Source organism: Nyctibius grandis, chromosome 1 (genome assembly GCF_013368605.1).
Source record: "Nyctibius grandis isolate bNycGra1 chromosome 1, bNycGra1.pri, whole genome shotgun sequence".
Classification (NCBI taxonomy): domain Eukaryota; kingdom Metazoa; phylum Chordata; class Aves; order Nyctibiiformes; family Nyctibiidae; genus Nyctibius; species Nyctibius grandis.
In genome coordinates this window covers 20,413,760-20,427,997 of record NC_090658.1, presented here as the reverse complement: position 1 = coordinate 20,427,997, position 14,238 = coordinate 20,413,760, and the positions used below count along the sequence as shown (strand labels likewise).

The window sequence follows — 14,238 nt, the reverse complement described above, 5'->3', positions numbered from 1 at the left end:
CTACAAGCAGAAGGAGCATTCAGCATGAAGGGCTTGGAACAACTTGCTTGTTGTGGATGGTATTACAAAGCTTATGTGCTCGGTTCGATTTTTTTATCATGTGGTCCTTGTTTCTAACTTGTGCTTGCAAGCAGATGGGCCATCCTGCTTAGCATGAAATGGCACGTCATAGTTCCAGTCCCTGTTCCTGCTCTGCTTCTTGGTTATTGTGTACTTGTTTGGTGTGAAACTGTGGCTGGAACTTGTTCTGCCTCCCAAATAAAAATCCCTAATGACTAGGCTACAGAGTGAAACTTCCTCGGTATCCGTTGTCCCCTGAGACTTTGAGTCACTCTTGCTGGGATGGGCATGAAGCCCAGTCTCTTGCTTCAGGGCAAGTGCTCTCATGATTAGGTTGGTGTCTAGCTCTGTCTCAGGAGGTGAAAAGCAAGCCCAGTCTTCTGCTCCACAAAGGGATAATTACCTTCCTACCTCCAGGAGACAGTTTGGTGTCTCCCAGGTTTGACATAGCTCTTACAAGCCCATATACAGCCTCCGGCAGCACTACTGGTGTGAGTCCCCTTCTTGGCTATCTCTCTCTCCCCATACTATGTCTGGGAGATAGCCAATTAAATGGTCTGTGTATGAGGAATTTTTAAATTAAGTTTCATTTCTTTTTCTTCTTCCAAAGCAAAGTTCCGAAACGCTGTACGTACCCAGCTCTCCTTGGCAGACATCTGTTCGAGTAGCTCCTCCAACTATAAACTGAGGGTTGGCGCATAACTCCTGAAAAGACACATTTTCAAAGTATGCATCACCTTTTCTGGTCTGAAAAGTCCCTGTTTCTTGTTCATTGTTTCAATGTGAAGGTTCAAAAAATATAAAACACTTCCAACATTCCTTAAAAAATATATCCTTTGTCCTTTATCTGATTAACATGGTGTGAAAACAATGTTGCCTTATTAAATTGAAAACTGCATGTATTTTCTGGAGGCAAATCCTGAAGCCCTTTGCTACTTAAGACTGTCAGTGCTATTGGTGAGAATTTTTGCTGCTGTGGGGACAGAGGTGAAAATTCAACCTCAGTGTTTACATCTTATTTTATCTTGCTGTGGTTTTGGCTCAAGCAGTGGAAATGAGCTTGTGACTGTCACTGCTGGCTCTGGCACTGGAGCTGTGCTGAGTTTCCATTGCCACTGGCACGGAGGATGTTCCCCCACCCTGACGCCGCTTCCTGGGAGGCCAACCACACAAACGCTGTTATTAGCGACCTCCCCTTTCTTCCTGTCCCTTTGGGGCCAGACAAGTAGGTTATGGCAACGATTGTCCCTCCTATCCCAACTCTGAGCCCTCCACTAATTCATGCCCTATACTAGGAAGTTAATATTGTCTCTCTAGAGACAAAAGCCTTCCCTTTCTTCCGAGCATTTTCCATGAGCTTCTGGATGGCAACAAGGGGCAGTTTATAAGAAGCCTAACTTGGTGACCAGTGTTGAGGACAGCTTAGGCAGTTGCCTGCTCTCCCAAAGAGCAGTGGTTGTCAGCTCTAAGCAATCCTGTGTCACTGAGCCATGGAGGCAGAGACAACCCAGGACTTCTTGTGTATGTGTGATGAAGACACAGTTTGTGAATCTCCTCTCACAATAGGTTTGATCTCAGCTACATCCTTTTTTCTTCTGTGGTTATCCAGCTGGTCAGCTGCCTCACAGCTGGCTCAGTGGATAGAAGTCAGGAGTAGGTTACCTACCACACAGGAAAGGTTTTGTGTTGATTTTTCTCTCCTCCCTCCAAAGCAGTGCACCTGGTGGCAGTCAGCTGCGTATGACATACTACTCACCTAGACAGCTGTCCCTTCTGAGCCACTGCCAAGTGCCACATACACCTTTTGCACAACTGCATTTCCACCTTCTCTCTTTCTATAAAGCCATTGTTGAAATCGGAACATAAGTCTTTGATGGCACAGTGTCTAACACTCACTGTCTGCAAACCATCAGTCACAACCTAGGGGGGGATGACCTTAGCAGGGGATATTTATTTTGCAGGGGATATTTCTCCAGCAGGTCTCCTCCAGATTGCCCACTGGGTCCGGCTGCCTCTTTTGGATGCAGGCAGGTAAGTGAACAGTGGTCCCATCAGCCTGCAACCATGGGCAAAGTTTGCAGGTGGAAATCTGTCAGCTGGTTGAAAAAGTCCAAGCAATGAGCAGGGCTGTGACCTCCGATGGGAGTTATCTACCACCTGTAAAAGTAGGTCAGATCCAGGTCCTTTCATAGGAGAGCAAAGCAGAGGATTTGTGCCACCTTGCAGTGGGGTTAGGCTCTGCCCCATGCATAGGGATAAGCCAGGGGGTCCTTGTGGGTTAAGTGTCCATAAGCTGCTTGCGGAGGGGAGAGCAGAGAGGCCCCATGCAGGCAGGGCTGGGACATTTAACACAGCGGGATCTCAGCCCTCAGTCATTCCTGACCACACTACACTTGTGACTGTGCCTCTGCCTGTGGTGGGGATGATGTTGCTCTTGCACGAAGAATGGACGTCTAATTTAATGAGTTTTCTAAGGCTGCTGTTCTCCCAGGGTAGGTAAAGCCAAGAGTCACATCCACAGTACTTGTTGCTGAAACATCCAGGTGCCACAGCGAGGTGCTGATGGACAAATGGGGTTCCCAGGATAGAAACTTGGAGTTATCAAGCCTGCAAGTTTCCGTTTCTCACTTTTCAGGTGAAAAAATAATAAAAATCGAAGCCTTGAAATTTTCCCTTCTCATTCTCCTTTCCCCCATCAGAGGAAGGTAGGTTGTTTGGGGGTTTTTCCTTCCTTCCCTTGTGTTTCAGTTTTTCTTGGTGTTGCAAGAAGGGGCAAAATGACAAAGGAGGAGCAAAGTAGGGACAGAAACAAGTGACTGAAAAATGAAAGTGCAGAAAAACCTCTGAAGCCCTGATTTTGTGGCTTTAAAAAAATTCAGCATCTAATCTTTCCTGATGAAAATTACTTCCTTAAAATGAAAGGCCATTTATAGGATATATGTATTTGGGTAATAACAGCTCCAGTCAGTTGCTCTTTAACTGTTATAGGCAGCTTGAAGTGAGCAAAGGATTTTATTTAAGTATCAGCCTGATTTCCTGGGTGCCCAGTGGCAGGACCATGGTGTGGGTACCATTACAATTGATGGTCGATGGCTCCTGAGGTGCTCTGTGCTCTGTCTGGATACACGTGGGGCACTTGCATCCATCTCTGGATTGTACCCTGGACCTGTAGCTCCATGGAGCTGGGATGGACAGGAAGGAAGCATGTTCCCATGAAGCAGTTATAGGATTCCTCCTTTATGAAGGACTTAGATGATGCTGATTTCTTCCTCCCACCCCCTTTTCAACCTTGCTTCTGTTAACCATGGAGAATAAAGCAAGACAGAATAAAAAAACAAAACATACAGGAATAGTTGATATTCAGGCTCACCACTGATTTAGCATGTACATTCAGGTGGGCTTTGATTAGGTGTGCTCCCAGTAAAACAGGCAGTTATAAATCACTCTTACCGTGGGGCGCTTCCAGATTATCCCCTGGGTTTTGAAGGAGTACGGTCCCAGGTCCCGATAGCCCAGTGCAGAAGGGCAGGCTGGGAACTCCGCATCCTTAAACAGGGTGCCAGCCTGCAGGCACTGCTGTTTCAGGGCTTCATAGTCCTGCTTCAAATACTTGATGGCGTTCCTGTTCGATCCAAGCCCATCCGCGGCCGCTCTTTCTTGGCACAGCCTCGCCGCAGCCCTGGCCATGCCTGCCCACCAGCCTGCCTGCCCGGCGTGCCGCACGGCTCTGTCGTTGCCTTCTGGGCAAGAGGAGGTGAATATAGGCAGGTAGCAGGCTCGGGTGGAGCCAGGGGCTGCCCTACACGCTCCAACAGCCCTGGAGGGAGGAGGCACCAGAAGTGCAAATATGTACCCGAGATGTACCCGAGAGACACAGGCAGGGAGCTGGCAGGGGATGCAGCTGGCGTGGCTGGGACTGTGGGCACTGCTCCCACAGACTGTGGGGCTGCTCCCCCGTTATTTGCTTAAAAGCTTGTGAATTCCCTGCCCCTTTTTAAAATATGCTTTTAACAAGGAGCAAGGGAAAACAGTCGTTTTGCAGACACGCCTGTTTACACATGGAAAGCAATTGTGTGCGTTCAGTGTGCTGAAAGTCAGGCTTGAGGACCAGCTCTTTGAAAACCCAGATGAATAGAATTATAGAATAGAATCATAGAATGGTTTGGATTGGAAAGGACCTTAAAGATCATCTAGTTCCAACCCCCCTGCCACAGGCAGGGACACCTTTCCACTAGACCAAGTTGCTCAAAGCCTCATCCAATCTGGCCTTAAACACTGCCAGGGAGGGGACATCCACAGCTTCTCTGGGCAACCTGTTCCAGTGTCTCACCACCCTCACAGTAAAGAATTTCTTCCTAATATCTAATCTAAATCTACCCTCTTTCAGTTTAAAACCATGCCCCCTTGTCCTGTCACTACATGCCCTTGTAAAAAGCCCCTCTCCAGCTTTCCTATAGGCCCCCTTCAGGTACTGGAAGGCTGCTATAAGGTCTCCCCAGAGCCTTCTCTTCTCCAGGCTGAAGACCCCAACTCTCTCAGCCTGTCTTCATAGGAGAGGTGCTCCAGCCCTCTGATCATCTTTGTGGCCCTCCTCTGGACTCGTTCCAACAGCTCCATGTCCCTCTTCTGTTGGGGGCCCCGGACCTGAACGCAGTACTCCAGGTGGAGTCTCACGATGAAGATGGTTTAAAACTCCTTTTCTTCCTTCTGAGATTGGGCTCTATTCTGTTGGAGGGTTGAGCAACCACAAAAGCTAGGGCTGGATATCTATTGCTACAGCTTATATGGCTGTGGAGATGTTAGTGAGTTTTAAAGCCAGGAAAATGTTGAAAAGTTGAACCCACTTAAGTGATCATTAAAAAAAAATAAAATTGTCTTTGGTATTCACAAAGCAGTTTGATTTTATGAGTTGATTTATTAGCAAAAAAAGACATGAACTTGACAGAGACAGAGATGGCCACTTGGCTGTATGACCTGCAAAGGGCAAGGATACAATCCAGGAGCATGACCCCAGGCCAAAAGGGGAAAATTATATCACCAGATAGGAGGCAAGCTGGTAACCCCTGCTTCCCATCCCCAGTGTGACCCTGGGCAACAGTCACTGTACCTTCCCCATCTATAAAAACAGGGTCGCATCTCAGCTGGTGAAAAGTTAGCCATCATATTTACAGTCTTTTGGTGGTAATTTCTGCATATAAAATGTTTACAAGCCAAAAAAAAGGAAAGCAAGCCTTGGGTGCAGAAGGCTTTTTAGACCTTAAGAAATAGTGGTCCCTGTTCTTGTAGTGGAAAAACTCCAAGCTTCCACCCGTTTTGTACTGACACAAGGGTACACTCCTTCCTGACAAGGTGGCTGCAAATGTCTGTAGGTTCAAGAACCAAAGCAGGAGCAATTTTCAATGGAGCACAGCTGCTCTCCACTGTCTTCCTATTTAATGGCCAGGTTTCCCCAGCAAAGCCCAGTGCGTGTCCAGCTGAGAGCTGGGTAAACAGTAAGTCTGTTTGCCAAAGAGTGTGTTTGCTGACTACCCCTTGATAAGTTTAGACAGGAGGTGTGGGAAGGGAAGACAGAATTTTTAAGGACCAAAACCTGTTGAGATAAGGAGTCCAAACAGAGGCTAGCCAGGTTGCTTGTCTGCAAATATTTGAAGAAGGTGAATGCAAAGGAGGAAATGAAATTACTTGATCGGTTCCAGGTGGGCATAGGTAGAGAAGGCTGGGCTGAGGGAATGTTTATACTAGTTATGCAAAAATTGGATTAATACTGTTGAAACTGAGTAAAGGAGAAGGATGGCCAGAATTTAATCTCTGTTACGTTTTAGTACTTCTAGGTATGTCTGTGTACTGAATCAGAGTGAAGGGTGGAATAACAAAGAGTTGAGGAGAGGGTTTTTTCTTTCCAGGATTGATTTTTTCCCCTGACAAACAGACCCATTCAGAGGTACCCACTTTCTCTGCTCATGAGTCAGAATACTTGTTCCTTTCCCTCCCTGTACCAGCCTCTTACACTGAAATTTCCTCTGTTCCTGTGGCCCAGAGGCACGCTCCCATCTTGCTGTGATAGCTGTAAGCAACGTTTGCAAGCTTTGTTGCAAGCTTTGGCAACGTTGTTCATGGACAAGCATGGTGCTCCGACATTTGGGAAATGCCATTTTGATCAGGAATCTTTTGTTTCCCACATACTTTTTTAGATATACACTTGATATGCTGTGTGCTTTGTAACTCCGGTTGCCACCAAACACGAGTGGGCACAGAAAGAGTGAACCCTTGTGCATCATCAGTGTGTCAAGGTGTGGTACAGATGAAATACAATCAGATTTTAATCTTCATAAATTCCAGTAAACTGTGCCCTAGGATCTTTTCTGTCCTGTATCTCACAATTGGGAAGAGGCTGAGGACAACCATTTTATCTGACGGAGGCCTGGACCAGGTAACCACCCAGCGTGTCCACCACAACCCTCTGCTCCCAGTGATCTGTAGGACAGTACTTCAAATCCATTTCCAAGCTTGATTAGAAGCAGCATGATTTATTTTGTGTAGAAAGTGATACACAAGCACCATCTAGAGGTTATAAGGAAGAGGAAAAGATGATGATTGTATAGTTGACTACAGCAACAACTGACAGTTATATTACAGAGGAAAAAAGTTTTCAGGTTCTCTGTGACTCTCAAAAACTGCTGCTGAAGTGGCACTAACCCCTAGGAAAACAGCAACCACAAAAAAAAATTTAAACAGTATTCTGATTTATGTTCCTTCTGTGATCTGCATGTTTTTGCCTGGCTCATCCTGCTTTCCCTCCCCTCTCTCCCTTTCTTGATGATAGCAGGAGGGTGAGAGAAATGGGGAAGAACTAAATAAATCAGGAAAGCGCATCATCTTCATTTCAAAGACGACTCGGCAAATTCCATTAAATCAAAACTGTCCCATACCCGTGGAAATCTTTAGAATAAAATAACTGTCAGTTATCTAGCAGTTCTAGATACATTTTTCCGCTGTAGTACATTAGAGGGAAATGAAATGGCTCTCCTGTACTGCAGCACTTTGCTAATGAGAATTAAATCTGCTTAGCCGTATTGTAGATCCCACGGCGTGAAAAGGGATTAGCTTGATTTAGAGAGCTTGCCTTCTCCCGTTCTAGATGTATGGGCTCCTACCCATCCTAGTTCTGTGAAAATGGAGTGACTATTAATAGGCAGATTAGTGCAAGCTATGAAAGGTCCTAAATGTTTGTCTGTAAGACCATTCATTTAGAGGTTGCAATATTTCACCTAAATGTTTGTGGAGGGAGGAGATGCTACAAGCTGCAGCCTAGTGGGTTCCTCACAGGGAAACGCATCTGAAATTAGCAGTGACCTTGTTCTTTTTTTTCTTATAAAAGCCAGAAAGCTATGAGTGTCTTAGGATGAGACGGAGGAAGATGATGTGCTGAAGCAGTAACGCCTGCACCTCAGGTGTGAAGCTCTGTAACATGACCAGGCTGACCCAGGGGTGTAAGGAGCTGGGAAGATCAGCTGCATTTCACAAGATGACCCAGGTCTTGCTGCCACCTCTTACTGCTTTGGCCAGGGCTGCAGCCAGTCTTGTGCTGATGAGGAAACCTCAGTCCCCCTAGAGATCCCAGCTCCAGAGGGGAAAACAGTTGCATTCGTTGTGAAACACCACTGCTGCTGCAAGCCTCCTGCTCTGGGAAGCCACCCTCATCCTGGTGAGGACAAGGCAGCTCCTGGGGAGGAGAGCAGGAGCTCAGCAGGTGTGTGGCCCCATTTCCCCCTTCCTAGGCAGTTGGCCAATTACCTCCCCTTCATCCCCCCAATATCTGTGTATAGTGGAGGGCAAAGGAGCAAGAGCCATGAGGCAGAACAGCACTGAGTTGCTCACAACTGCTGAGCGTGGGCATAGGGAAGGAGAAGCTTATGTGAGGCTCCAGGCTGCAAGAGACAGCTGCTCATCAGCAACCAGCTTGAGCTGCTGCAGCAACAGCTGAAACCGCTTTACTTGAGAAATGTGAGAGTTAGTGACTTTTTTGAAGAGCTGCAGGTGTGCAGAGAGCTTAAGAAAAAGTCAAATTTCTTTTTCTTTCTAAAGCTTTAGGGGGGACACTAGTGGTAACTACTCTTGGGGATGCTATTGTACCTAGGAGCATTACACTGGTCTCACAGTCAAGCAGAAATCACCCCTTTCTTTAAAGAAAACAGGCATATTGTGTGGGTATGTAGAAGACCAAGGGACTGGCTTGTGTAGTGCTCAAAAGAACTTCCTTCCCTCTAACTGTGGACTCACATCTACATCTGCTGCTAGGCTGGAAGTGGCTGACTTGTTGACTTACCTGGCTGCAGAAGACTTCGTGGGTAGGCCGATCAGATGGTTGATGGTACAGCCAACTTCCCGTATAATAAGTGAAATCCTGGATTACACGAACATTTCCTTGTCTCTCATCAAACCACCTGGGACAGAACACCTTCTATATGTTTGGGACCACTCTAACAAGCCATGGTGGCAAATATATGTCTTCTCTGCATTGTCCCAGGTACCTCTCCCACTGCCTGCTTGAATCCTTGCTGGCTCACTTTCCTTCTGGCTTTGCTCCCTTCTGTTCCCTATTTGGCTCTGTCTCAACTCCCGTCCCACTGCAGAGACTCTAAGAAAACTCTGATAACTCTGACTGCACAGAGAGGCCGTATAACATGCTTGTACACACTTGATCTTCTTGATCATTGTCCAAGGGGAAGCTGTCAGCACGCTGCCAGCAGACCCTTGAGTGGTCTGTGAATATCATCTATGGGACGTAGGGGAGATGACTAAGAAAAGCAAAGCGATTATACGACAAACTTTAACCCAGTTTCAACTTCTGCATCTACTGGAAAGTGGCTAGAGGAGTTCACAAACCAAAACCGGTTTTGTGGGCCAGTGAAAACCACTGCTTTAAACTGACACTGGTTTCCTTTTACTGCGACTCTTGAAAAATCAGAGGTCTGATCTGTGGCAGCTGTACAGATTTGAACCACTGCGTGGAGCCAAACAAACGCCTTTTGAGCAGCTCTACAGCTACCGGATCTGTCAGGTTAGGATGCAACACAGCTCGTTGCGAGTTGAACTCCCAAGTGGTGAGGTGCTGATGTATCTTACTCTCCCGGTTCAGTAGATGACCTTCTTGCCTGCAAGATAATTCAGCAGTGCTTAATGAATCGAAGCAGTCGAGCAAAACCATCCTCTGCTGTCATACTGGGTCCTGCTAAAGCTTCAGCACAGCCGTGCTGGAGACCTTAGCTAATGGTGTACCGGTAATTGAGTGCACACAGCATGTACTGGCACTGTTCAGAGAGCACTTAGGGCAGGTAACATTACTTGATTCACTTCCAGTTCTCCACATGTGACTGATTTCCCATGTGCCTCAATATTCAGCTAAAAACACCGTTATTCTCTTCATTAAGAGAGCCCCTCTGACCCACTCTGACACCTTCAAAGCAGAGTGAAGTTGGTCTGCACCTGCCAGGTTTGGACAACCTCACAGGCAGCATCAGGACTGCTCCCTTGCATGGCCATGATCTATGCAGATGTTGTTGGCTGGTGCAGCTCATACCACTCTCATATCTAGCTTCAAAAAGAATTTGGGGGCCTCCTCATCTATACTGTGTGTCTACTTGAATGGGCAACGCCTACCTTGTTTTTCTATTTAATAGCAATGGTTTCCCACATAACTCTGTAAGCAGGACCTGTGCTGAGTATAAGCAGAGGAATCATAAGTGATTGAAGTCCAAAGCCACCAGGCAAATGGCCAGCATCTCCTGGCACATCGAGGCACCATATATCAGCAATGAAGAAAAACCTCTGATTTATAATTTTGAAGGAAGACTTTCCACCACATCTCAGCAAATGGGACGGCCAGGTATTTTATGGTTCTTTGGCCTTTTTGCAAACAATAATGTTCATCTTAGTCAGATAGGATGGCTCCAAACAAGCATTCAGTGCATCCAGGGCTTGGGATATGACACACAAAAGGAGGTGCCTCTCCCTCCGAGGCCACCAGACAGCCAGCACAGGCGGCGGGTGCAGCACGAAGGGCTATCAGCCTCCGCGCTGCCGCCCGGGGAATGCTGCCTGGCGCCCAGCACATCCTGAGTCAGACCTAAAATATGAAACAAATGGTTTGAATTCCCCCTTGGAGGGGTGCTGTACTACGCGGGTGCCAGCAGCAGCATTTCAGCCACCCTCGGCAGCAGCACACCGCCAGCACGGAGACACTTCTCTTCCCGCACTGCTCGGCAGGGGTGCGTGTTTGGGGGGAACTCGCTGCGGGTGGTTTGGGCTGCTCATGGGGGTGTGGATGGATTCAAGCCAGCAGTGACAGCAACACGTGCTTTGGTTACCACCAGCAAATCAAGCTGTAAATGATTTCTGTTGCGTGCAGCGTTCAAAATTGTAACAGGACGACAATACAGGGTATACACGTACCATGTTAGTTTTTGAGCCATATTAGATTTTTCCCTTCCTTTGGCTTTTTCTAAGCTTCCAGATTTGGACATGATACCTCTGTTTTTTATGCAGGAAACATTGATTTTTTTTATTGACAAATACGTGTGATGATACAGGAGCCAGGGCTGGCACAGGCACGAAGCCGATGAGGTGCCCGACTGCTTAGGAGATGCACTTCCCTTCGGGTCCGCGGGGGACAGAGATGGAGACCGGGGAGGGGGGAGGTTTCTTCTTCCGTGACTCGGAGGGGGTGCGGGTGCCTCCCGGTGCAGAGGGACTCGAGCAAGCTGGGGTCTGCCCAGCGCTGAGCACTGGCGGCACTCGTGACACCCGCCGGGGGTGGGGGGGGATGTCAGGCCGGGCGGGGCCGGGCCGGGGCGGGGCGGCGGCAGCAGCTGCAGGGGGATGGCGGGGATGGCGGCGGCGGTGGCGAGGGAGCGGGCGGCGGCGGCGGGCGCGGGGCGGCACGGCCACGCCGTCCCCTACCTGGGCCAGCACTTCGGGGCGCTGCGGCAGGAGTGCCTGCAGGAGGGGCGGCTCTTCCAGGACCCCTCCTTCCCCGCCGGCCCCACCGCCCTCGGCTACCGAGAGCTGGGGCCCGGCTCCTACAAGACGCAGGGCGTCGTCTGGCGCAGACCCACGGTAAGGCGGTGGCAGCGGGGGGGTCCCGGGGGCATCACCTGACTTTTCTTCCCCCCGCCCGCCTCCCTTCAATCGGATTTGATGTAATGCAGCAGGGTTTGTGTGTGTGCTGTTTGCGGCCCCCCTTCTCCCTCCCGGCCCACCCGGAGGCGCGGTTGTCCGGCCGCTGCTCGGCACCCGGTCGGGGCGCTGATGCTGAGCGCGGCACGGGGCGGCCCCGGGCTGAGACCCGCTCCGCAGCCTCCCCAGGCGGCTGCAAAATCCCCGTGCGCCCGTTTTGTGAGGCTGGGGTGGCTCGGAGCGCTGGGGGTGTCCCTCCGCCCGGTGTCCGGCCTGGCAGGGTGACATGCTCTGTCTGAAAACCAAACGCCCAGCAAGCCATTTGCCTCTCCATCCAGGGCTCCCCGTGCAGACAAACCTCTTGCTTTGGGTAGCGCTCGGGGCTGTCACTTTGGATAATTCTTTCCCTTAGCAGAGAGGTGAGCTGACTGCGATGTGGAGCTGTCCTTTACAAGCCCCTGGCTACCGAAGCAGCCCTGTCTGGCCATGAGAGCCATCGGGTCAGAGGGACTCCAGGGTGTCTAGGCATCTCTGAAAGACCCTGACGTGGTCAGTGGCAGGGAGGTAATAGGGGAGCAGTGTTTGCGTGTGTGTAAAAACGCAGTGGACCTCCTGGCACGTACTGTGAAGTGAGATGGCTGCCCACAAGCTTTGGTCACCAGCCCCCTTTCTCACTGCGCTTAGCATGTCTGGTGCCCGCACTCGTTCCTGACCTGTTCCATCTCTGTGGCGTTGTTCTGCTGTGTCACTTGCTTGTCTAAATTTGCCTTGTTCCTTCCCTTACCTGCAGATATATGTAATGCAGGGCTTGTTTTGTTCCCAGGAGCTGTGTTCCAGCCCCCAGTTCATAGCCGGCGGAGCCACTCGCACAGACATCTGCCAAGGGGCCTTAGGTAAGATGGAGGCAGAAAGCTGAGCTTTCCATGTATGTGCTGCCCCAGGACATGTTTCATCCGGGTTTATACTAGGCTGTAATTCACTCTGTAAATACGTTCTCTTGCATCCTACCACCTCTCTTCATATCAAATCTGATCTTTCTTGCCTTTCCTCGATAGCTGCAGGTAGAGGCCATCTGTGTTTGGCCGCTGAGCACAGCCTTGCTGTGTGCACCGAGCAGGGATGACAGAGACTACTTTCCTGGTGGCTTTTCTGATCGCTACCGTGTCCGGTCATGTCTGCAGCCGTGTGCCTGAGAGCAGCCTGACTGACTTTTGCGTCTAACAGTCTGCTTAGAAGAGCAGTTGTGTGTGTAGCAGGGCATTTCTTTCCCCAGTGGGAGAGAGTGCTGCTGAGCAGGAGGGACCCCCTGAAACCTGGAAAGATGCAGCACAGAGAAAACAAATTATATGGAGGGATTCCCAACTGCTTACCAGCTCTCAAAGAAAACGAAACTGGGGTGTTTCGGGAGGGATGGGCCAGCCCATGAGCTCTCTGATTTTGCTGTGGCTGCCACTCAGTTTGTGCAATGGCAGCCCTTTGGTCAGCTTCTTTGGAGGAGCCCCAGGGGACAGCGGGGAAGCCCGAGGGGAGAGCGGGAAGTGAGTGGCTTCACCTGGCTGTGCGTGCACAGCTATCCTGGTCTCAAAGCCTCTCTCCTGCCTTGCGCACCAGAAGGGGTTTTAGGCGAGTGCCTCCGTGCCTCTCCTCCCAGAAGGCAGCGTGGAGACTGGTGAGGACAGCTGTGGGGATGCGAGAGGAAATAAGCTGAAGTGGAAGCAGTGGGGCTCCTATTTATTCCATAACTGTAGGGAGAGGGTTTCAGATTATACTGATAGCGTGGTTGAGGGAAAGCTCTCGGTGTAGGGAAACATGACTAATTCGTGCCGTGTGTTGTGCTTTTGCAGCAGGATTGGCAAAGGAACAAAGTTCTGTTTGTTTGCTTTTCAGCAGCATAATATTAGCCACGTTGCAGCTTCTTAGTTTCTAGTTCTGCTGCTGCTATTTGTGTTTTCATGTCCAAAAATATCACGGATAGGGAAGCTTATTTCACGTTTTGTGCTTGTTATTCAGGCTGGTACTTTAACGGTAATACAAGTCCTCAGCATGTCACCAGCATTACTATGTCAGAAGAGCGAGCTATGAGCTTTCTGTTGGTCAGCTTCCTTCGTGTGTTCTCTCTCTGCCTGATATCCTGTCTCCCGCCATGACTACTTTGGCATAAAGCATGTCCCAGTGCTTGACGCGTGTGCCAAACATTCGTCCTCTTTTTTTTTTTTTTTTTTTTTTTTTATTGTGAAACTTAGCAGCTAAGGAGTTGTTCAACGTGAAATTAGCGTTTCTTGTAATGCCGTTTCAACAGCTGGCATTTTACACAGATGCTCACTTCTGAAAGCACTTAGTTGCTTTCTGCAGTCTGCAGGCTTCCAGCTTTTCTATCCAGATGTTGTGGCAGCACAAGCACTGGAATGAAAGTTTTGTAACTTAGTTTTCAAGCTGTGGAGTTGCTGTTGCTAGTGCCAAGCCTTGTTTTAAATTGATGAAAGTGTTTGCTGTCTTAAATGTCTTTGGACCAGTCAGATGTTCTCATGAGGTTATACAGTACCACCAAAGGATATGAACTGACTCACAGCTTGTATTATTTTATCCCCTGAAACAGTATTTGAATAGGAGGTTGTTAGTGTTCGTGTTTATGTTACTGTTTTCACCATGACTAAGTACTGCTATGACTCGTCCCACTATCTTGTTATGAATCTGGGCAGGATTTTGGTACTGTGTGGCAGTTTAGTGGTTGGTGAAAAATTAGATGCTATTGATCTTTTCTGTGTGTAGCCATTGAGTTACTAAGAGCCTGTGTTAAATCTCTGCTTTTTCACACAATGAGGCTAGCAGATGTGCTGTACAAATGCTTTTTTTTTTTTTTTTTTTTTTTGCAACTGCCTTATCTGACACCAACATTTGTATTGATACACTTGCTTAAGCTTCCATTTACTTGTATTTTGTGTGCAGATACTGATGTCCCATCACATTTTAGGATGTCACAAAGATTGCACTGGAAGATGTGAC

General features: G+C 48.7%; 2 protein-coding genes across 2 annotated transcripts in view; one reads left to right on the top strand and one right to left on the bottom strand.

Moving 5' to 3' along the window:
• LOC137671474 (calpain-8-like) overlaps positions 1–3,747 on the bottom strand; it is a 32,848-nt gene extending 29,101 nt beyond the window's left edge. The window contains exons 1-2 of the mRNA XM_068415077.1: positions 3,511–3,747; positions 696–765 (exon numbers count right to left, since the gene is read on the bottom strand). Coding sequence (XP_068271178.1) covers positions 696–765; positions 3,511–3,747 — 307 coding nt within the window. The remainder of the gene's footprint in view (positions 1–695; positions 766–3,510) is intronic.
• Positions 3,748–10,938: 7,191 nt separating this feature from the next.
• Positions 10,939–14,238, top strand: part of LOC137666684 (calpain-2 catalytic subunit) — a 30,504-nt gene continuing 27,204 nt past the window's right edge. Inside the window, exons 1-2 of the mRNA XM_068406856.1 lie at positions 10,939–11,175; positions 12,059–12,128. Coding sequence (XP_068262957.1) covers positions 10,939–11,175; positions 12,059–12,128 — 307 coding nt within the window. The remainder of the gene's footprint in view (positions 11,176–12,058; positions 12,129–14,238) is intronic.